Source organism: Sorex fumeus, unplaced genomic scaffold (assembly GCF_029834395.1).
Source record: "Sorex fumeus unplaced genomic scaffold, SorFum_2.1 ptg000095l, whole genome shotgun sequence".
Lineage (NCBI taxonomy): Eukaryota > Metazoa > Chordata > Mammalia > Eulipotyphla > Soricidae > Sorex > Sorex fumeus.
The window spans coordinates 920,489-942,060 of NW_026606152.1; the positions used below are offsets into that span (position 1 = coordinate 920,489).

Genomic DNA, 21,572 nt, shown 5'->3' on the forward strand with positions numbered 1-21,572 from the left:
CCCCCACCGTGGGCGTGGCAGGGGCCTTGGGGGGCAGCGGCGGGAGGAGGCTCCTGCCCGGACTGATGCCAGCCGCAAAGCCCAGGGCAGGAGCCTGGATCAGAACTCACCTGAGGGCCAACCACCCCGGGGGGCCCTGGGGGGCCGGTCTTGCCTTGGAAACCCTGTGGAGGGAGGAGCCACACTGAGGACGGCCCGTACCCCGAGCCCAGCTGCGCCCGAGCTGCACTGACCCGAGGGGGGTGAGTAAAGCCTGCTTGCCTCCTGCACGGGCCCAGCAAGCCCCGGCCCTGCCCGTACCCACACACCCCTGCAGGGAGAAGGGAGGGGTGGGGCGTCCACCAGGCCGGGGCCAGAGGGTGATGGGCAGGCACATAAGGGCCTGTCCCCAACCCGGCGGGAACCATCCCCGGTGCCGGGATCTCAGGGGGCCATGGAGGAGCCCTGGGCCCACGTTGGAGTGTGAGGCCCGGCCTCATCTCCAGCCGGGACGGCACAGGGGGAGGGTCTTCCTCCCAGGAGCAGTGTCCTTCCCACAGACAGCCGGCGGCTGCTTCCCTCAGCGACATGAAGGGGACAGTTGTCCCCAACAGGCCGCAGCCACACCAGGCAGCTCCCACGTGGCCACTTTCCAATGGAAACGCTGTCCCTCGGGCGTGAGCACCCCCTCTGGCCTGGGCGCCGCCCGCCTTCAGCTTGGGCCTGAAGCGGGAGACTTGGGGGCCCCAGCGCCCACTTACCGTCTCTCCTCTCTGTCCAGGGTGTCCGGGGAGCCCGTCCTTGCCCGGGGGGCCCTGGAGAGATAGGGAAGGAGGGTCGTGGGTGCCGAGGGCAGGCCTGGGACTGTCACCCATGGGGACAGCTCAGAGACAGGACAGAGCCGCGGTCTCAGAGCAGCCCCAGCCCCCAGAGGACGGAGGACCCCAGGCCGAGGCTCCTAGAGCACCCCCCTTCTCCGTGGGCACGGCCCACATCCCCACGTGCCAGCCAGGGTCTCTCGCCCGACTCTCGGGATGTGGGTCGGGGCGGCTATGAGCCGGGGACCTCCTCGCCCCTGGAACTGGCCCCAGGCAGGCTGGCAACTTTTTTTCTGGGTGGTGGGCACCCTCCCCCTGGAGGACCAGCCTCCCACGCTGAGGCTCGGAGCGCCCACACCAGGGAGCCACGCCCAATGCCACAGACCCCGAGAGTCTAAGGATGGCCTGAGATACGGACGTTCAGAGCCACCTACGACTTCTCTGGGTGCAGAGAACAGGGTGGCACGTGGGGGAAATCCAACGAGCCTGGACATGGTCACTGTGGGCTTGCGGGAGGGACAGGTGGGCAGGGGCGTGGGGGACACCCTGACTGCCTGTGACCCCTGGCCAAGGCGGCTCCTGGAACGCGGGGAGAGAACGTGCGTGACTTACGGGGGGGCCCTTGGGTCCAGGAAAGCCTGTGGGTCCTTGGGGTCCGTTGGGTCCCTGGGGACAGAGAGTGGTCAGGTGCCAGGAGGGACTGCAGCCCCCATCTGTCCACAGGCAGCGGGCCACGCCGAGGGGACGCAGCCCGGAAGGGGGCCCCCGAGTCTCGCTCCCCCACCCTGCTGGGAGGAAGAACGGGGCCCGACTCCTGGCCCCAGACACGCACCCGCTCCCCGGGAGGGCCAGCCGGGCCATCTCCTCCGGAGTTGCCCTAGAAGGGGAGAGGGAAGCGGTGGCAAGTGTCCGTCAGACGGGTGGGCGCAGCTGCAGGCCAGCGGTGTCTTGGCCATCTCCGGCCCCTGCCCCGACCGCTGCCCATGGCGCCTGGGGGGGTGTCAGCAGGGCCAAGCCGGTCCCACGCCCACACCGGGCACAGCTGCCAGACCCCAACTCCGACGGCCATGCTCGTCCCAGGAGACGGTGATAGCAGACAGCATCTTGCGGCAGCCCCGAGGCAGACAAGGGCTTGCAGGTGCCCGGGGGGCCCAGACAGGACCGAGAACCCCATGGCTGGCTCCTGGCTGGGCCCCCAGAGGCGACGTGGGGGGATGAGGCGAGAGCTGGGCAGTCTGCACGTCCGGACCCTCCATGCGAGGGCCTGCGTCCACCCCACCGGACCCTGTTTCCTAGGCCCCAGGAAACGGAGGGCCCATCCCACCCACCCTTGCAGCACAGTCTCAACTGGGGACTCGGGGGACCGCTCACCCCGAGCCCCAGGGGCAGAAACGTACCTTGGGGCCAGGTTTCCCGGTGATGCCCCGGGGGCCTCTCTCTCCCCTCGGGCCCTAGACCGACAGAGAGTGGTCAGCTCAAGTCCCAGACCCCGCGAGACCCCCAGGCACTCCATGGAACATGCTCCCCACTCCAGTTACCGTCGGTCCCCGCTGGCCGCGTGGCCCCGGCTTGCCCGGCGTGCCCTAGAACCAGAGGGGGTTGAGTCACTGAGGTCCCCCGCCCCCCGCAGGGCCCTGTCCACGCCACAGACCAGGCCAGGCCCGTGGCACTCGCCGCGCCGGGATAGTGCCGCCCCCTCTCGCGCCCCCCTTCTTCCTTAGTGGGGGATCATTATTGCAAGAAAAGGGAGCAGAGTCCACCCTTTCATACATAATTCACTTCTGCTACTGTAAGAATATTAGCCATTAAATTTTCAACAGGCTCTGCCGACGAGGAAAGCTGCAATTTAATACATAAATCATCGCGCGAGGCCCTTGCTTCTCCTCTAATAGAATTTAGGTTCCTTTTTTCTTAGAGGTTGTTTGCATTTTCCAAAGCACAGCAAACAGGCCCTCCCAGCCGCGGGCTCGGGGCACCAGGACTCTGAAACCCTCTCTCTGCTCCCTGCCAATGCCAAGGGACCAAGGGGACGAGGCCTTGAAGCACTGTCAGGTCACCCCAGAAATGCCCAAAGTTCCTGCCGGCTGCGCGTCAGGCATTTCCCGGGGGCACTGGCGGGCAGGCCCTGGGGGCCTTTTCCCACTGTCTCTCCCCAGGACTCTTGACCCCCAGCTGGCCCCTCTAGCATGGACTGATCCCTTCAGGGCAAAACCCACTGTGCCCACAGCTCAGAGGGGAGCATCCCTGGGGGCTGGCTCCATTCTGGTCCCCGTCTGGGACCCTGCAGCCCCTGCACCATTCTGGGGTTCCCAGGGACGCTTCAGGGCATTTCAATGGGAGGGAGGACCCACCCCAGCCCAGCGGCTCGGACAGAAACACAAGGGGGCACCCGCCCAGCTCCTGTGGTCACATGGAGGGACGGGGTGGGGGCCCTGGGGGTCCTGCATGGCGATGGCCCAGCTGCCGTGCTCAGCCTCTGGAGAGTCGCTCTGCTAACAGCCCACGCGGGTCTCCAGACCCCGTCCTTACCCGGCCGCCTTTCTCTCCGTTGGCGCCAGGAAACCCCGCGAATCCGATAGAGCCCTGAAAGAGAGCGGGCCGGAGGGAGTGTGGTCACCGTTGAGGCCACCAGCCACCCTCCGTCCATCCCTCCATTGCCTGCCCGCCCTCCGTCCATTCATACCCTCACCCCTTGCCCACCCCCGAAACCGCCTCTGCGCCCCTGACCACCTGCTCCTTACACAGTCTCGAGTTTCCCAGAGTCCAAATCTCAGAACTGAGCCCTGCCGCCCCACGCTCCACCCGCCCCTTGCAGCGGGGACGCTGCGACCCCGTGCCCCGACACTTTGCTCCTGGGCTCTAGGCACAGCCCGCACTGGCAGGTCGGTCCCTGGGGGTCTCCGCTCCCCCGGAGGGGCCCATCTGCACTGGGGGCTCCCCGGGGCCTGCATCTGCCTGGCCCTGCCCCCTGCCCCGCCCCACTGGTCTCCGGCCCCTTCCCCCCAGCCCCGGCCCCTTGATGCCTCATCAGGGCCTCCCGCCGCCCCCACAACCCCCGGTGTCAGCGTATGAGCAGGCAGGGCCACTGTCATCGGCCTGGCACAAGGGGGGTCCCTCGGGCACTTACCTTCGGTCCCTGCCTGCCAGGGTAGCCCGGGAGTCCCGGTACGCCGAGTTTCCCCTGCAGGGACAATCCGCACTCAGGGCTCGTCTGCGCCCCCATGTCGGCACCCCCCCACGCAGCCCCCTGGTGGGACAGGAGGGGGCACACGGGAGCAGGGAGCTGCGGGCTCGAACCCCGACCCTCAGCAGCTGGGCCTGGGGGCGGGGCCGGGCAGGGGGCATAGACTGCAGGTGGCAACGGGCGGGAGCGTGGGGCCCGCCGGATCCGGCCACTGCCCACTGTCCACACACCAGTGCCAGGCGCCACCCACTGTCCACGCGATGGATCTGACAAGGGCAGGAGACTAGGTGGGAGCGAGGCGGGGCTCAGAGCCCCAATTTCACGGGTAGCAGGACTGAGACCATCGAGCTCTGTGACCCACCAGAGGAAGGACCCCCCAGAAATGCCCGCGGGGCCTGACCCGGTGGGGCTCATCCTGACGGACACAGCCCACAGCCCAGGACGCGGCCCGCTCCCACTGCCCCCTACCTTCTCCCCTGGGGGACCCAGGGGCCCAGGGTCACCGTTGGGGCCCCCACGACCCTTCGGGCCCTCAGGACCATCTTCTCCACGGGGGCCAGGTGGACCGATCTCCCCCTGCGATTCAGAGAAGGGGAGGTGAGGGCCTGGCTCCAGAGCCAGCCCCTGGCCCCCCACCCTGACCCCTCTCCCCGGCCCCTTACTCACCCGGTCACCCTTGATGCCCATGTCCCCCTTGAATCCAGGGAAACCGTCTTCACCCTGAGGGGAACAGAGCCCAGCTGGGACCGAGACCCCAAGCTGCGGGGTGCCAGGGCCACGAGGGGCGCCCAAGACCCTCCACTGGACCCGCCCGCCCCAGACTGTCCTCAGGCCCTCCGACGTCGGGGAGCACGGAAGCCCCCAGGGAGGCGGGGAGGCCCCGGCAGGCTGCATGATCAGGGCCAGTGAGGCCAGAGGCCACAGGTCACCCACGCTGGGAACAGGCCTGGCCCTGCTCAGCTCCCCACCGCTGCCGGCTGCCCCTCCAGCCACGCCCAGAAACGGGGCCGGGGGGCTGGGGGGTGTCATGGTCGCCCCATGGTGAGGCCGCCTCCGACTCCACAGCCGCGACCTCTGGTCTGGACACACGTCCCCAGACAGGCTGCGGGACCGGTGGGTGTGGCTGAGGGCGGGGCCTCATGGGCTCTGCGCAGCACCCACCTTCTCGCCCTTGGTGCCCTTCAGGCCGCGGATGCCATCTGCCCCCTGCAGAACAGAGAAGGGGAGTCTCAGCCCTTGGCCGCACAGGAGGGTCTCTCCCTCCCTCAGCTGGGCCTGACCATGCCCAGACTCCAGCCAACTCGCTGCCTCGCTGGTGAGTGCCCGGGGGCTGAGCCCAGAGCACAGCGCTGCTCCCTGAACAGTGCTCCCAGGCTGTAGCCATGAACCCCAGGACCCTCTGGATGAGGGGCAGGGGCGGCACCACGTGCCCCCAGTACCAGCAAGGGTGGCCCCAGGCACCCACGTCACCTAAGAATCAGGGGTGACAGGACCCCTTACCTGCCCCGTGGAGAAAGGAAGCTCAGGGGGGCTCCTGCCCTCCCCTCGCAACCCTGGCAGGGATGAGGCCAGTGCTGAGGCCAGCGACCCCCCAGGCACAGCTAAGCCCCCCCCTCACCCACCCGCCAGGCCCTGAGAAGCGGATTCCGTCGCAAGCTGAGGCCCAGGAGCCATGTCCAGGCCGCGGGCTGCAGCGCCCTCTGGTGACCGGAGCCCAGGAGGCAGCAGGGACTGACACGGGAGGGCCGTACCCTGGGGCAGGTGCCTGGCTGGGGTGGGAGCTGGGGTGCTCAGATCAGCCCGTGTCAGGGGGCAGGTTTTGGGCAGCTCCCAGGGGCATGGGGACAACAGCTCACCTAGACCATGCAGATGGTGGACGGGACTCCCAGAACCTCCCTGGGCCGACAGCCACTGTCTGTCACGGGCTTGGGCCCTGGGGGGCCCAGGTCATCCCCATCCTGACCCCACAGGGCGCCCTCAGCCCTGCCCCCTCAGCCCTGCGCCCTGTGCCCTGTGCCCTGAGCCCTGAACCCTCAGCCCTGCACCCTCAGCCCTGCGTCCCAACTCTGAGGCGGAGGGATGGGGTGTCTTCACAGCAGGACTTACCTTCACTCCCCGAGGGCCGGGGTAGCCGAGTGGGCCCTGGGGCCCAGGGGGGCCCTGAAAGAGAAGGAAGGAGGTGCTGAGTCTCTCCTGACACCCTCCTGACCCCCGCAGGTAGGGGCTCTGCGGGGCTGTGCACAGGAATGCGATGCTCTGCTTCCTTCTTGAAGGGGCCCTGGCCTGGGCAGCAGGGAGATGACAGCCCCTGGCCCGCGGGACCCCACACTGCAGCATGCAGCCCACCCTCATCCACACTCAGTGCCAGCCCCCCACCATGGGGGAAGGGGGATGTCACCTAGGCGGGGGGGCCCCTGGGACACACAGCCGGGAGCTCGGGCACCAGGTTCAGGTGCCAGAGCACTGGGCAGGGAGTCCAAGGCTGTGTCTGCTGCAGGGGGCTGAGTGGAAGCCCAGTGACCCACCTGGCCGCCTTTCTCACCAGGAGGCCCTTCTTTGCCGGGGTGTCCCTGTGGGAGAAAGACGCTGGTCAGAGCTGTCAGCCCTGCGGGGGAGGACAGAAGCCGGGGCTCGACCTAGGGCCCTGGGGGGGGGCTGGGGGGACCAGTGAGGTCAGCGCCGCGCCCACCGCTCCTGACCAGCACCTAGCTAGCGGGCCAGCCGGCGGGCTTTCTCTGGAAACCACACTGCTGAGGCCTAATTAGGAGGCACAATTACGTGTTTGTGTGAATTACAGGGTGCAGATGACACGGTGCTAAACACTTGTCCTCGTCTCTTCACTGCCGGCCCCGTGGGAGCTGCCACGGCGCTCAGACGCCGAGACAGAGGCGTCCCACAGCCACACCGACCGCCTGGCCGGTCTTTAGTGGGTTACTGAAGCAGTAAATACCAGGTCAGCAGCTCTGGTCTCACCCAGGGGAGCTCCAGGCAGGAACAACACGGCCTGCCGCAGCTTCTGGGCGGAGCAGGGCTGACCCTCCCACACGCACACACCCCACGAGTGCCTGCTCACTCGCGGCACACACTCACATGCACTGGACACACACCCCCACCCTGCATGCTCACCGCGCTCAACACACACGGACAATACACGCCCCCACACATGCACACATCCCACTCACAGGCACCGCACATGTCCTGCACACAGAGCGGACACAGAGACGCATGCGCACACGGCCCACCAGCATGGACAGGCACACCCAGGCACACGCCACGCACATGCACACACGTTAGGCCACTCACACCTGCGCACATGCACTCCCGCTCACAGACCCCGGCACACACGTGCACTCTCACGGGCCCCGGCCCGCGCGGCCCCACACCGGATCCGGCACTTGCAGCTATTTTGGGGCATCTAATTTGGCTGCACAGCTGTGCACTCACGCTGCAGACACACTTGCTGATCCCCCTCCCTCCCTGGGTGCTAAAAATACGGCCTGGCACATGCAGTGCCCCCCCAACTCGGCACGTGACGGCCTGGAGCGGGCCCAGCACTTCCCGCCTGGGTCTCGGCTCTGGGCCCCGAGCGTGCAAGCCCCCGGGGAGAGCCGGGTCACACATCCGGGCCCGCCGGGGCTTTGGCTTCCCAGCCACCGCGCGGGAGGACGAGGGCTGCGTGTGGGAGCCGGTGCGTGTGAGTGAGTGCTCATGTGAGCGCGTGTGCGGGTGGGACGTATGTGTGTGCGTGAGAACACGTGTATGTATGTGTGAATATGCGTGAGTGCACGCACATGAGCACGAGTGTGCAAACACGTATTAGGTGTGACAGTGTGGGTGTGTGTGTCTGCAGGTTGTGTACGTGTGAGTCCACATAGAGCATGTGTGTGAGTATGCAAATGTGAGTGTGTGAGCGTATGTGTGAATGTATGAGTGCAAATATGTGTGTATGTGCCACTGTATGTGAGTCTGCGTGTGGGACACGTAAGTGATTGTGCGTATGTGTGAGAATGAGTCTGTACGTGGAGTACGTATGTGAATGTGTGCATGTGGGCATGTGTGAGTGAATGTGTGAGGATGGTCTGGATGGAGCACATGTATAAATCTGTATTAGCAGGTACACGTGTGTAAACGTACATGAGTGCGACTACGTGTGTCTATGTGACCGTGTGTGATTACATGTGAGCGTGTGCATGTGTGTCTCTGTGACTGCATGTTTGTGTCTGTGCGACTGCGTGTGTGTCTGTGTGTGACTGTGTGTCTGTATGCCTGAGTGATTACATGTGTGTGCGTGACTGTATGTGTGACCGCATGTGTCTCTGTGTGACTGCATATATACCTGTGTGACTGTGACTGCATGTGTGTGTCTGTGTGAGTGTCTGTGTGACTGCGTGTGTGTCTGTATGTGCACACATGGGCATGCAGGGGTGCGGCAGGTAGGGCACTCACCGGGGGTCCATCGGCACCGGGCATTCCTGGGAGGCCTGGTTTGCCCAGGGGGCCCTAGAACAAAGCAGAGATGCCTGAGCTGGGTTCATTCCCCAGGGCCTGGGACTCTGAATTCTCGCCTAGAGACTCCCAGACAGCTCTGTGGGACCCTGGGTCTCGGGGGGCTTGAAGACCTGAACTAAAGCAGGACATATTTGGGGTGGCCAGACACCCAAGGTCTGGCTCTTGGGCACGCGTGGAGAGCAGCACCCCTGCCCGGCAGGCAGCCGGGGTGGGGAGCACGGGAAGGAAGGTGAGGCCCCCGAGAGGGCAGAGGCGAGGCCCTCCCACCCTCCCATCAGCACCCGGCTCAGTTCCAGATGGGGCCCTGCACACAGCCCCGCCGCCTACCTTGTCCCCTGGAGGGCCGATGGCGCCCTGGGGTCCTGGCAGGCCCTAGGAGGAAGAAGGGACAGGTGAGCCCACCATGGACACCCCCGCCCGCCTCACCCCTCGCTTCCGCCACTCACCTGGGCGCCAGGGTTACCCTGCTGTCCCGGGGGACCGGGCTCTCCCTGCGGGCCCTGCAAGAAACAGCAAAGGCATGAGGGGCCCAGAAGGCTGTAGGCTGGCCAGCTCCCACCCGGACGGACAGGGCGCCAGGCACATGGCAGGACCAGGGGGTCACTGGCCTGCTCCGGACGCTCCTGACCCTGGGCAGGTAGGAAACAACCTCCGGGCACTGGCCTGGGCCTCAGCCTTCCCGCCCTGGCTACAGCAGGTCCCTCCCGGGCACTGGCCATGGGGCAGGACAGGGACCCCGAGACACTCACCACATTGCCTTTGGGGCCCGTCTGGCCATCCATGCCCGTCACGCCCTGCAGGAAGGAACCCGCTGAGTGCCAGGAAGGAGCAGTGACCGCGGGAAGCAGTGACCATGGGGAGCAGTGACCGTGGGGGCAAAGTAACCACGGGGAGCGATGGCCATGGGGAAGCAGTGACCGTGGGGAGCAGTGACCATGGGGAGCAGTGACCGTGGGGGCAGAGTGACCACAGGGAGTAGTGACCGCAGGGAGCACTGACACCACAAGGGAGCAGTGAGAAAAGGACTTCAGGGACCGTAGGACCTAGAAGCAAGTAGTGACCACGGGAAGCGAACAGTGACCATGGAGCGTGGGGACCGTGCGGGCTGGGCCAGGCCACTCTCTCCTCCAGGCCGAGAGCCAGGCTCTGGGAGATCCCGGCCAGGCGTGGTTGGGGGAAGCTGTGAGACTCAGGGGGACAGAAGAGGGTCCCAAGAGTGGCAGCAATGAGTCCAGCCTCAGAGGATGGAAGGCAGGCGAGTACCGCCTTTCAAAACTTTCCAGAAGCTGCTGGAAATGCTTCCAGGCAGAGAAAAACTGGTGTGCTGGGAAAGTGTTTGACACAGCTCCTGTGGGGGCTGGGTCAGCGCGCGTGTCCCAGGCCCATGGTGGCAGGTGGGCAGTGGAGGGGGTGAGGGAGGGGGGGCAGGGGAAGACATGCAGGGGGGATGCAGACTTACGGGTGGGCCGGGAGGGCCTGGGGGGCCCTTGGGGCCCAGAAGACCACGTGGCCCCTGCAAGAGAGAAGAGTGAGGGGCTCCGTCTAGTCCATGCTCCCTGTGACCCCGGGGCCCGCCCCTCGCTCCACCCTGCATCCTCACTGGGTGCTCAGGGCCTGCTGAAAGTTCAGATGGGGCTGAAGGGCCGGGAGCCCCACCCTGCCTGGGGGACCATCAACCTGTCGGCCACACTGGGCCTCGAACCGGGCCTGAGTCCCCTCACTGGAGCTGTGGGCCCAGGGCCACGCGGGGGGGACAGCCCGGGCGCTCGTCCTGACCGGAGGCTCGGACAGGGGCCCTGGACTTCCCTGGACGGCATGTCCACCCTGAGCCAGGTCCCACCCTCTGCGGCACGTGTGGGTGCAGGGCTGCCTTCCCCTCCACCGGCCTGCGAAGGAGCCGGGAGCAGTGCCAAGTCCCGGGTCAGATCCCGCCGGCCTGGCGAGCCTGCGGTGCCGCCGGCTTCTCCCCACAGCCACGCTTTCTCCCCAGGTAATGCCGCCAGCCGCAAAGGCAGCAGGACGGGGGAACAGAACCAGCTGGAGAGCGAAGGGACTCGGGTCCTTGTCCTCAGGAGGCTTGGCCTAAACAGAGCCCCCTGGGGACAGGACTTCCTGCCACTAGCAGGGTGCCGTGGGAACTGGGGGCCAGGGCAGCCCTGAGCCCCCACTGACACCACCGGCAGCACCTGCGCCCAGATGAGCCGCGGGTGACCCCCGGAGTGGGGCCCAACACCCACACCTCAGGACAGACCCCAACACCCACCATGCAGCCGCACCCCGGAACAGACCCCGCCCAGCCTGGCAGGAAGGGACAGACACATAAGCGTGAGCCCCTTGCCCCCTGCCCGATCTGCTCGCCCTTCAGCCGCCCTTTGGCTCGGGTCCCAGGCTGAGCGCTCTCTGAGCAGTGCTCCGAGGGGACGGGGTCCTGTCCGCCCGCCAGGGAGTCAGCCAGCGGCCAGCACACTTACGGGCTCCCCAGGCAGGCCGCGGGGGCCGACTTCTCCATCGTCACCCTGGGGAAAGCAAGGGGCAGGGACTTAGGAAGCCCGAGCTGGGGACTGCACGGGGGCCGCGGCGCAAGCAGCGGGGACCGAGGAGGGAGCTGGGCCTTGATGGGACGGGTGCAGACGGTGCCCGGGAACAGGTGGGGGGAGGGGCCGGAGGAGGGAGGGCTCTGATGCAGAGGTGATGGGTGGACTGGCGGGGGCGCTGATGGACGGTGACAGATGCTGGATGGGTGGGTGGGTGGCGGGTGGCAGATAATGTGACGGTGCTGGGACAAGCGCCTCGTGGACAGTGAGCCTGTGGGTGACCGGGATGGACGGACATGCCACCGCCGTGCCGACTGGGAGTCCAGCTCTGTGGACATGTGCCCAGTGCACAGTGAGGCCAGTGGCACAAGCGTCAGGGGACGGGAACACGACTGGCAGGTGACGGGGCGGGCAGGACCAGCGGGTGTCCAGCACCCGAGATGGTGGGGGGCAGGAGACTGAAGGACACAGAGCCCCGTGGCCTCAGTCCTGTGGCCGAGCACCAAGGCATGTGATCTGCAGACCCTGCTGTCCCCGCCAGAGCCCTGGAGCCCAGCCCCTGCCTGCCCGTCCGTGCCTGCCTGCCCCTGAAGCTGCCCAGCCTGTGCTGTGGGAGCCAGGTGGGCGCCAAGACCCCCCGGGGGGGCCCAGGCACAAGCACTTACCCTGTCTCCATCGTCACCTGGGGGGCCCGGGGGGCCAGAAGGGCCAGGGTCGCCCTAGGAAATGACAGGAGTCATCTGAGGCACAGCCCCGCCCCGCACTGACCCCTGAACCCTGACCCGAAGGCGTCCACAGGTCACAGACGTTCTGGGGGCTCCAGCGAGCAGGAGGGCTCATGCTGACCGCAGGGACTGGGCGCTCCTGGTGGGGTGCCGGACAGGCCCCCGGTGGGACACCAGACGCTGAGGGTCTCTACTGCCACCACCAGCCCCAAGTGCCCACTGCCCCATCTGGACACTGCCGGGCCACAGCACCTATGGTCCCCTCATGCCTCTGCCCACAGCAGAGCCCAGAGCCTGCCCCCGGGCGAGCCCAGAGGCTGCAGGGGTGCAGGCAGAGCCTCCGGGGTGCGGGCAGACCTGCCCCACGGGGAGGGCGGTCCCCATGTGGACATCATGGCCTCTCAGGGTCTACTGGCCCGGGTGCAGGCACGATGCCCAGAGCAGTCCCCAGATTGCCCCCAGGGCCGTCAGACAGGACACACCTGTGCCCAGGACTGCGATGACACTTACCCGGTGACCCTTCTCCCCAGGCAGCCCAGCCAGGCCGTCGAAGCCCCGGTCACCCTGTGGGAGGAGAGAGGCCGGTTCTGAGTCTGCTCAGCTCCGCCTCCTGGGAGGGGGCACTGCGGGCCCCCACCTGCCCACACCTGGCCAGACCCCAACCCCTCACCCCAACACCAGCGACAGCCGCAGAGAGGCTCATCACAGGGCCCCGTGGACAGGTGCTGAATCAGAGGGCACTGGCCTGTCCTGCCCCTCTGGGGCGGGTGGGGTCCTGCAGGCACAGGGACCCACCCTTCCTCCACCCCATCCCCACCCACCCGGCACTGCCAGCCACCTCTACAGAGAGCTGAGGGGCGCCTATCCAGGCTGCTAGAGGAGCCGCTGACCAAGAGGGGCCCAGAAGCTTTCCCCACCCTGTGGCCCTGGACCCTGCCAGCCAGTCTGTTCGCTCAGGACATGGGGCAGTGCGCGGTGGGCAGAGGGCACCTACCTTGGGGCCCGTCTGGCCGGGCATTCCCCGGGCTCCATCACTCCCAGCCCGGCCCTGGAATAGAGGAGGCAGGTGGCACCGCAAAGCTGGGCTCAGCGGCTTCTTGGGGCCAAGTGGGAGCCCCCGCATGTGCCCCCCACCTGCATGCAGGGGGATCCCCAGGCCAAACACCTGAGCCCCTCGTGCCCAGAGCACCCCCTCCCTAAACAGGGGGCCCGGTGCTGGGGAAACCACCCTGAGGCCACACAGCACCCGCAGACAGGGCCTCAGAAGTGGACCTCCCTAGACACTGGCTTCTGCAGAAAGGGGGAAGCCAGGTCAGTCACCCTGACCACAGTGCAGGCCACAGCAGGGAAGGGCAGGCAGGGTTGGCCCAGCAGGAATGGGCAGGGCATATGGGTGGAGCCAGGTGTGGGTGGGACATCTGGGCGGGTGGGGCCAAGAATGGGCGGGGCACCTGGGTGGGCGGGGCCAGGGGTGGGCGGGGCACCCGGTGGGTGGAGCCGGGAATGGGCGGGGCATCTGGGTGGGCAGAGCCAGGTTGGCGGGGCACCCGGGTGAGTGGAGCCGGGAATGGGCGGGACATTCGGGTAGGGTCAGGGTGGGCAGGGCCAGAAACAGGCGGGTTTTGAGGTGGGCAGGGCCATGGAGTGGGCAGGTGTCCCATCTGTGTCCACAGTCAGGTGGACATGAGCCATGGACCGGGCTCGTGGGCCTTGGGCAGCAGAGCCTGGTGTGCCGGTTGGGTTGGGTGTGACACTGGCCCTTGCAAGAGCCCCTGTGCCCCCTTGCCGGCCGACACTCACCCTTCTGCCCGGCTTTCCTGTGGGGCCAGGCGGGCCCTGCACGCCGCGGGGACCCTGTCCAGAGTCACAGTACAAAGGTTCAGTGTCAGACTTGTGCTCTCCAAGGAAAAAGCAAATCCCTGTTCCCAGTTTTCCTCTGGACCTGGGATGCCCTCCCACCGGCAAGAGACCAGGGACAGAGAGCACCAGCACATCACACCCACCGCCACCCCCTCCTCGGAGACCCCTGACCTGAGTCATCTCCAAAGTGGGGAGCTGCGTACCTGAGGCCCCATGTCTCCAGGCTCACCCTTCAAGCCGCCACTCCCGGGGGGGCCCTAGGGAGACAGGGTGCGGTTGGGGTGGCAGGCGGGAGCCCCTGGGGACAAGCAGATGTTCTGCTGTCCCTCTCCCACAGCTCCCCATGCCCGAGCACCCTAAACAGACAGAAACAGAGCATAGGTGCGGGGTGGGGGCAGGGGGCGCAGGGAGGAGCAGGGAGCTGGGGGAGGGGCGGGGAGGAGGGGGAGGGAAGAGGGGGAGAGGAGAGGGGGACGGGCAGCCCTCTGCGGGGAGCTGGGTGTGGAACCCCCCTTGCAGTGTAAGCCCCGAGGTCCCGAGCCTGGTCAGAGCAGGGGTGCAGCAGAGCGAGGATGACCGTGTGGGTCCTGGCCTGTGATTTATGAGAACCCCAAAGAGGCCGGGAACTCCGGGGTCAGAGCAAAAGGCAAAAGCAATGGGTGCCTGTGTGGGGTTCCATGGCCCAGGCCACACCCCCCGGCCACTCCCCAAAGAGATGTTAACAGTGGCTGTGGGCAGGAAGGAGCACTGCCTCAGGTACGGGCACAGAGGGTCCCCAAGCCCCCCACAGCACCCACCCCGCAGCTGTCCACTCACCACAGGGCCTGGCCTCCCTGTGAGTCCCATCGGGCCAGCTGGGCCACGCAAGGCCAGCTGCAAGAGAACAGGGGGACGCTGAGTTTGGGGGTCTCACTCCGGCAAGGGATCCAGGAGGACCCCAGCAGGTCACAGGGCCCAAGAACCTCCACCAGCTCCCAGAGGTCCTGGGCCAGCCGCCAGGAAGGGCCGAGGGAAGGCCCAAGGAGGGTGGGGCTCCGTCCACCCGGGACGTGGGGCTCCTGACCGGGGCCTCTGCACCCCCACTCGCACGGGGAGGGGTGCCTTAGCCTGCACACCCCCGGAGCAGCTCCCAGCCCTGCTGGGGTGTCACCAACAGATACCCGTTTCCTTCCCGAGGTTGGGCCTAGCAAACGGCCCCCGGCGCCCGCCCCCCCCATCCCCCACCCGTCCCAGGGCCCAGGGAGCCTCCGGCACTGAGGATCCCCGCCCAGCCTGCTCACCCGGGCCTGCTGCAGAATGGCCTGAGCCTGTGACTCCTGCGCCGACACCATGGGGCCTTTGGAGCCTGCATCGCCGCCGCCCCCAAACCGGAACTGCAGGTGGAAGACCAGGGGTCACCAGGGGGCACCTGGCGGCCACTCAGACCCCAGGGCCGAGGGGTGGGTCATCAAGGCGCCCTTGGCTTCCTTCTGGGGCCAGAGCCGGGGGCCCAGTGGCCTCCTGGGAAGGGGACAGCGCCCAGTCCCCGCCACCCGCAGAAGCCCTTACAGGGAGCATCAGCATCGTCCCAGGGGGCCCGGGAAGCCCGTCAGCTCCTGGCAGGCCTGGACGTCCAGGGGGGCCCTGCAGGAAGAGGGGACAGAAGGTCAGTGCGAGGCCTGCAGAGGGGCGGGAGCGTCAGCCCTGGTCAAGCACAGGAACAATGCCTGCACCCCTAGGCAAGGAACGTTCTGGAACCCAAGCCCAGAGCTGCCGGTTCCCTGCGGGGGAGGAGGGGTAAGGGGCTCTGGGAGGGTCCGGGGAAGACAGCACTTCCGGGCAGAAGGGCACGGGCGGGGAGGTGCGCGGGGGGCACCCCTGGGCACACACCCCTCCCTGTCAGCACAGCTGGGTCTGGCCGAGGGGAGCCAGGCTGGGGCGTCCCTTGCTTCGACAGAAACGGGGCCACACAAGTAGAGGCCACGCAGCGGGACAGGGTCCTGGGGTCGGATTCCACCTGGGCCCAACGGCAGCCACATCCCTCAAATCCTGCTCACCTGGTCTGAAGTTGGGACCCCAAGCATGCCGGAGCTGCCCCCCCCCTGGACTGTGCGGCTGTCCGGCTCATGGGGCAAGCTCCCGGCGGGCCGGGGGGCTTAGCACCAAGACCCACTGCTGCTCCCCAAGGAAACCGGACCCACAGCCACACCCCCACATCCCAGCTGCCCCGACCCTGCCCTGGGGAGGCTGTCCTGGAAGTTTCCAGCAGGGGGTGCCCACGAGGCACCCGTTCCCTGCACTGGCCGCTCAGGGGGGCAGGTCCCTGGTTCGGCCATGACCCTGCGACCCCGCGCTGGGAAGTCACCAGGCTCCACGAGCCTGGGGGGTGCGCACTGGCTCTCTGGGAAATCAGCCCACTGTGTGCCAAGGACCTCGGCGGAGCACCCTCGAGCGTTTGGCATCTGCGGTGTCGTGCGCCCGCCTCCTGGCCTGTGGCCCGCCTGGGAGTGGTTTCTCTGGTGCGCACGCCCCTTCCCTGGCGGCTGGGAGTAAAGGTGGGGGTGGGCTGCCCCGGAGGGTCCTCCCAGTCAAGCCTGTTTTCCGGGGAGACTCTGCCTCTCGCCAGCTTGTGGGTCGGGGCTCTGGCCACAGGAGGTGCTAGCCTCCACGCCAGCTGCTCACTCAGAGAAGGGGGACACGCTGCCCCCGCGGGGCCGGGAGCTGAGCCTGGCCCCGATACAGAGGCCCACGGGCACTGTGCCTCCCACAGCCTCAGGGAAGACACCCCCACCCACCCTTGGGAGCTGCTGACCCCAGCACACAGGGGTCAACGGGACTGCTGTACCCCCGGGTCCCACCAGGGGGCACAACAGACCGGTGATCCCTGGCCAGCTGGGGAGGCCCTGCCCCCTGGACCGAGGTCCAGCAGGCAGCCCCTTGGCAGACCCCAGCCTGACGGCGGGTTCCCAGCCAGTGAGGAAGGGGCCACGGAGATAGCCCCGTCCCTCCAGCCACCACGGCTGAGGCAGCTGCGCCACAAGGGGGGCACAGGCGGCCCCCGGGGGCTCTGCAAGTGTCTGCTCCGGCGGCAGGGAGGGGGTAGGACACGGCCGCGGGGTCACCCTCACCCGCTCTCCAGGATCGCCCACTTGGCCGGTGGGACCTGTCGTTCCGGGAGGTCCTGGGAGACCCTGGAGGAAAAGCAAGTGAGGAGAGCGTTGGGGGCTCAGCCGCCCCAGACGCCAGCGCCCGCCCCCACCAGCACAAGCCCCTCCACACAGCCCTGGGGCTGCAGCTACTCACCGCGGGGCCTTCGGGGCCAGGGGGGCCCTCGATGAGCATCCCCTGCGGGAAACACACGTGAGACCCCTGCCCACAGCCGAAGTCCGGGCCAGTATCGGCCCCCCCCCTCTGGCCCCGCCCCTCCCCACCGGGGCCCTTCCCTTCCCGGGCCCCTCCCCAGCCAGGCCACCTTCTCTGGCTCAGAGCACTTAGGCCTGGGAGGCCGTGTGAGCAGCACCAGGCCCCAGAGCGCTCACACTCACTTCAGCCCCCTTCGGGAGCAGCACCCCCCCCCCCCCGAGAGCAGCCGGACACTGCACCCTGAAGGGATTCAGGCACGGGCTGGGGGCAGGGCTCAGGGTCCATCTGTCTGGCCTTCCTGCTGGGCAGGCCCCGGCTGTGTGGGCCATGGCGCCAGGGGCAGGGCAGAGAGAGGGAGAACACCCCAAGTCCAACGGCACATTCAGCTGCCCTGGACTACTTGGGGCCATTCTAGACTGTGCTAGACTATTCTGAGGGTTCCAGAGTAATCTTCCAGAGTAAAAGGCCCTCAAGACCTATTTGTGACCTGTTTCCCAGGGGGTAAAGACTGCCCCCCCAACCAGAGAGCCCCAGGGCTGCAGAGCACCAGGCTGGGGCATCAGTCAGGGGCCAGGACCCCCGTCCCTGCAGAGGACTGCACCAGCATCGGTGCCCAGAGCTCATGACCCTCCCCTGCTTCCGCGGACAAAGGCAGCAAGAAGGCCCAGATGGGCGAGGTCGGGCGTGGGGTTGGGGGCTCCCCATTCACAGCAGCCCTGGGAAGTGCCCGCCGCCACCACAGGGCGGCACTGCTGAGGCCAGATGCCAGCAAGGCCAGCCTCGGCGGGTGTGCCCACAGCACAAGCCTCACGGACACCCGGGGGACAGGGGCCCGCTGACCTTGGCCCTCCCCGCTGAGGGGTGCCCTGGCCTTTGGGGGGCTGCCTGCTGGATAACATTGAGGGTCTGGATCTAGGCGGGGACATGGGGGACCCACGGTGAGTGACCGCGGGGGGTTCCCAGAGCCGGGTCGCAGGGCGCCTCCCCTTCGGGAGGCTCAGGGGAGCTGAGGAGGGGGCGCAACCCGCCTTAGGTCCACATGGCGTCTCAGGGGACCCGGCCATCTGCTCATGTGGAGCTGAGGCTGAGGACGGCTGGCGACCAGCCAGGTGGAGAGGCGCCAACTGTTTACACAGCTCCGGGGGGCGGGGGCTTCCTAACTGCTTCCAGATGTGAGGCCCCTGACGCCCCCGTGGGCGCACCTCAGGGCCCTTCCCCCACCCCAGGCCCAGTGTCCCCCCGCTTCCAGGGGAGGCCTGGTCAGGCTTGGCCCAGACCGGCCCGTATCCCTACAGCACTGCTTAACGGGGACAAAAGGACGGGACGCAGCCAAAGCCCCTCCATCTGGTGACTGACTCCCTGTCCCTCCCAGGCACTGCCACCAGCGTCCCCTGGGGAAAGCCCCAGTGCAGGGGGTCCTCAGCGGGAATACAGCGGCTGTGTTCCTGCACTCTGCACTCACCACTACTCTGCACAGCCTCACGCAGCCTGGACCCCCAGAATCTCTGCAACCCAGCCTCACACAGCCCACTCCAGTACCCCTCAGCCCACCCCGGCACCCCCCAGCCCATCCCGGAACCCCTCAGCCCACCCCGGCACCCCTCAGCCCTTCCCGGAACCCCTCAACCCCTCAGCTCACCCCGGAACCCCTCAGCCCACCCCAGCACCCCTCAGCCCACCCCGGAACCCCTCAGACCAGCACCCTGCAGGCAGCTGAGGCCCCGCCAGCGCTGGAGGGGACGGGACACAGCCGGAAGCTGTGGGTGCCCCCACACCCCCACACCGTGTAGCTGTGGGTCCTTCCCTGGTCAGGCCTAGCAGGAGAGCTTCGACCCGCCCCAGACCTCCTGCGCGGGTCTCTAGAAGCTTCTGCAGACCAGGAGCAGGACCAAGCCTGAGAACTTGGCTGACCCTCCCGCACTGGGAGCCTCAGAGCTGGTCATGTCCTGCGGCCCTGGCCAGGGGGTTCCCAGCTGCACGCAGACCACCTGTCTCCATCCCAGGACCCCACGGTCAGCGCATTCCAGGAGCCCCAACTTCTCTTCCTGCATCAACGCCCCCGGGATGTGCCCTGGCAGCTCCCCTGCTGTGACCCCAGACTGGCCGGAGGACAAGACACTGGCCTCCGGCGCATCCCAGGAAGATGCACACTTGTCAGTGTGCATGTGTGTGTTAATGTGTGTGCACGTATGTGTGTGTAAGTGAATAAGTGAGTGTGCATGTGTGTGACTGAATTTACATGTGTGCGTGTGTGTGCGTGTGTGTGCATGAATGCATGTGCATGTGCAATGTGTGCATGTGTTCATGTGCGTGCATGCATGACTGTGTGCATATGCATGAGTGTATGCATATGTGTGTGTGCGTGTGTGTGCGTGTGTGTGTGCATGAGTGTGTGTGTGCACGTACATGTGTGTGGCCTCCACAGCCAGCCCCAGCCCCTGGTCTGAGGCTGGCACCACTCAGTGGCCACCGCCTGCCCCCACTCCATGTGCTTGGCTCCTGTCTGGGGACATGGGTTTCTGAGAACACTCAGTGGGCCCCTGAGCTCCCAGCCAGGCCCTCCGCCCTGGGAGGCTGATCAAGCTACCACAGGGCTGGGCCCGGGCAGTCACAGGGTCTGTGGTTTCCAGTGACCCTCCCAGTCCATCCTGGGACGCCCAAGTCTCCTTGTCACCCAAAAGAAACCATGAGGTGACAAAACCGCCCCAGGGTGCTGTGGCCACCACCCTAAGGGGCCCAGACAGCCCTGCCCGAGGGTCTGTGCATATCAAGGGTACGGGCTCGTGGGGACACAGCCACCTCCCAAGCGACCCCAGATCCCCAGAGGGGCTCCTTACCGGCTCGATGATGGCCGGCTCGCCCTTCTGCCCCTTCTCACCACGGGGTCCTCCAATCTGGGGTACCGGAGCCCAGCGGGGGTGCGAGAAGAGCCCGTCAGAACACGTGGCCCGGCCCGGCACCCACCCCTGCCCGGGAGCCCCGGGTGCCCCTCACCCCCTCATAGATGGTGTCCTGGTTGGCCGGCATGCCTGGCCCAACCTCCGACGGGGAGATGGTGGGGTCGTAGTAGGGGTCATAGTAGTTCTCGTCCAGGCCCCGGATGGTTTCCTCTGTGAACTCCCCATCTAGAACATTCTTTCCATCCTCTGGAGCTGGCTGGGGGGCGTGGGGGAAGGGTCACCACAGAGGACAAGGCCACCCAGATGTCCCTCCCTCCTCGACCCCGGGTCTCCGGCTGCAGCCACGATCACCCCAGACCCACCTATGGCCCCGACATGTGCGACGGGGACCGAGCCTGACTCCCCGTGGCAGGGAGCCCACGTGGATGGGTAGCACCCCGCAAAGTCCCCGGCCTTCCCACCCACTCCCCCGGACCCCAAGAGACAAGGGTGGGCCCGTCCCAGAACACATGACAGGGCCCTGCGGCTGGTGTCCTGGGGGGCGGGGGCAGCACTCACATTCGAGGTGTTGGTGGGCAGCCTCGTGCTCGTGGGCGCCCCCACCCCTGCCCCGGGGTCAGGGGGCTGGTCAGGGCCCTCGCCGTAGCTGTCCTCGTAGGGGGGCGGCGTGTAGTAGTCCTCGATGGGCACATAATCATACTCCCCCAGAGCCGCGTCCGGGTCCTCGTCCTTCCCGGGACCCTCACTCGGGCCGGGCACATGCGGGGCGTCTGTGGGCGGGGGGGTCTGCTCCTGCGGGTCCAGCAGAGACGGGCTGAGCTGGGAGACAGTGAGGTCTGTGGCCGGCCAGGAGCCCCCGCACTCTGACGGGGCTGCCCTTAGAAGGTGACGGGCCCTCCAAGGCTGCACTGGCTCCACAATGCCGGGCACGCGGTCACCCACAGCCAAGCCCCCAAACTGTGTTGCTGTTCCCATCTGACTCAGCTGAGGGTGGCAGGTGGCAGCAGCGGCTCATCCCGGAGGTCGCTCCCCCCACTCCAGCCCCCCAGGCCACACCTGGACTGGACGCCAGTGCCCGGTCACCTGCGGGGACCATCTCCCACACTGCAGTGTGTGCGAAAGACCAACAGCCTCTCAGCCAAGCCACTGCCGTGGCCCCTGCCCCATCTCTGTAGCCCACCCAGCTCCCCCCTGCCCGTGGCCCCTGCCCCCACCTTTGTAGCCCACCCCACGCCCACCATGGGAGGCCCCCAACCTCAGCCGTCTGCGTGGTCTCCCTCGCAACCTCCTCGGGCTCCTTAGTGGGTGCCGGCTCCTTGCTAGACTCGTCCGTATCTTCATAGTAGGGGTACTCGTAGTAATAGGTGTCCCCTTCACCGTCTCCTTCCGGGTACTGAAAAGGAAAGGCCATGAAGGGCCTCATCCCTTGGCAGGGGCAGCCATGGGTGTGAAGGGCACCAGAGCTGGGCCCAGTCCACGCATGAGCCCCAGACTGACCCCTCAGGACACACAGGCCCAAGAAAAGCCCAAGGAAGAGGGAAGACCTGGGCCCCTCAGAGCCCCTCAGAGTCCTCACAAGCCCCTCAGCCCCTCACAGCCCTTCACAGTCCCTCAGAGCCCCTCACAGCCCCTCAGAGTCCTCACAAGCCCCTCAGCCCTTCAGAGCCCCTACAGCCCCTCACAGCCTCTCAGTGTCCTCACAAGCCCATCAGCCCCTCACA

General features: G+C 67.1%; 1 protein-coding gene across 1 annotated transcript in view; it reads right to left on the minus strand.

Annotated features, from left to right (window-relative positions):
- Positions 1 to 21,572, minus strand: part of COL5A1 (collagen type V alpha 1 chain) — a 72,185-nt gene that overhangs the window by 22,128 nt on the left and 28,485 nt on the right. Inside the window, exons 6-38 of the mRNA XM_056132719.1 lie at positions 21,107 to 21,244; positions 20,410 to 20,643; positions 19,946 to 20,107; positions 19,789 to 19,845; positions 16,892 to 16,933; positions 16,717 to 16,779; positions 15,158 to 15,232; positions 14,890 to 14,982; positions 14,426 to 14,482; positions 13,813 to 13,866; positions 13,550 to 13,603; positions 12,744 to 12,797; positions 12,260 to 12,313; positions 11,690 to 11,743; positions 10,962 to 11,006; positions 9,950 to 10,003; positions 9,240 to 9,284; positions 8,937 to 8,990; positions 8,818 to 8,862; positions 8,428 to 8,481; positions 6,507 to 6,551; positions 6,088 to 6,141; positions 5,143 to 5,187; positions 4,648 to 4,701; positions 4,450 to 4,557; positions 3,925 to 3,978; positions 3,327 to 3,380; positions 2,336 to 2,380; positions 2,195 to 2,248; positions 1,630 to 1,674; positions 1,410 to 1,463; positions 741 to 794; positions 111 to 164 (exon numbers count right to left, since the gene is read on the minus strand). Coding sequence (XP_055988694.1) covers positions 111 to 164; positions 741 to 794; positions 1,410 to 1,463; positions 1,630 to 1,674; positions 2,195 to 2,248; positions 2,336 to 2,380; positions 3,327 to 3,380; positions 3,925 to 3,978; positions 4,450 to 4,557; positions 4,648 to 4,701; positions 5,143 to 5,187; positions 6,088 to 6,141; positions 6,507 to 6,551; positions 8,428 to 8,481; positions 8,818 to 8,862; positions 8,937 to 8,990; positions 9,240 to 9,284; positions 9,950 to 10,003; positions 10,962 to 11,006; positions 11,690 to 11,743; positions 12,260 to 12,313; positions 12,744 to 12,797; positions 13,550 to 13,603; positions 13,813 to 13,866; positions 14,426 to 14,482; positions 14,890 to 14,982; positions 15,158 to 15,232; positions 16,717 to 16,779; positions 16,892 to 16,933; positions 19,789 to 19,845; positions 19,946 to 20,107; positions 20,410 to 20,643; positions 21,107 to 21,244 — 2,208 coding nt within the window. The remainder of the gene's footprint in view (positions 1 to 110; positions 165 to 740; positions 795 to 1,409; positions 1,464 to 1,629; positions 1,675 to 2,194; positions 2,249 to 2,335; positions 2,381 to 3,326; positions 3,381 to 3,924; positions 3,979 to 4,449; positions 4,558 to 4,647; positions 4,702 to 5,142; positions 5,188 to 6,087; positions 6,142 to 6,506; positions 6,552 to 8,427; positions 8,482 to 8,817; positions 8,863 to 8,936; positions 8,991 to 9,239; positions 9,285 to 9,949; positions 10,004 to 10,961; positions 11,007 to 11,689; positions 11,744 to 12,259; positions 12,314 to 12,743; positions 12,798 to 13,549; positions 13,604 to 13,812; positions 13,867 to 14,425; positions 14,483 to 14,889; positions 14,983 to 15,157; positions 15,233 to 16,716; positions 16,780 to 16,891; positions 16,934 to 19,788; positions 19,846 to 19,945; positions 20,108 to 20,409; positions 20,644 to 21,106; positions 21,245 to 21,572) is intronic.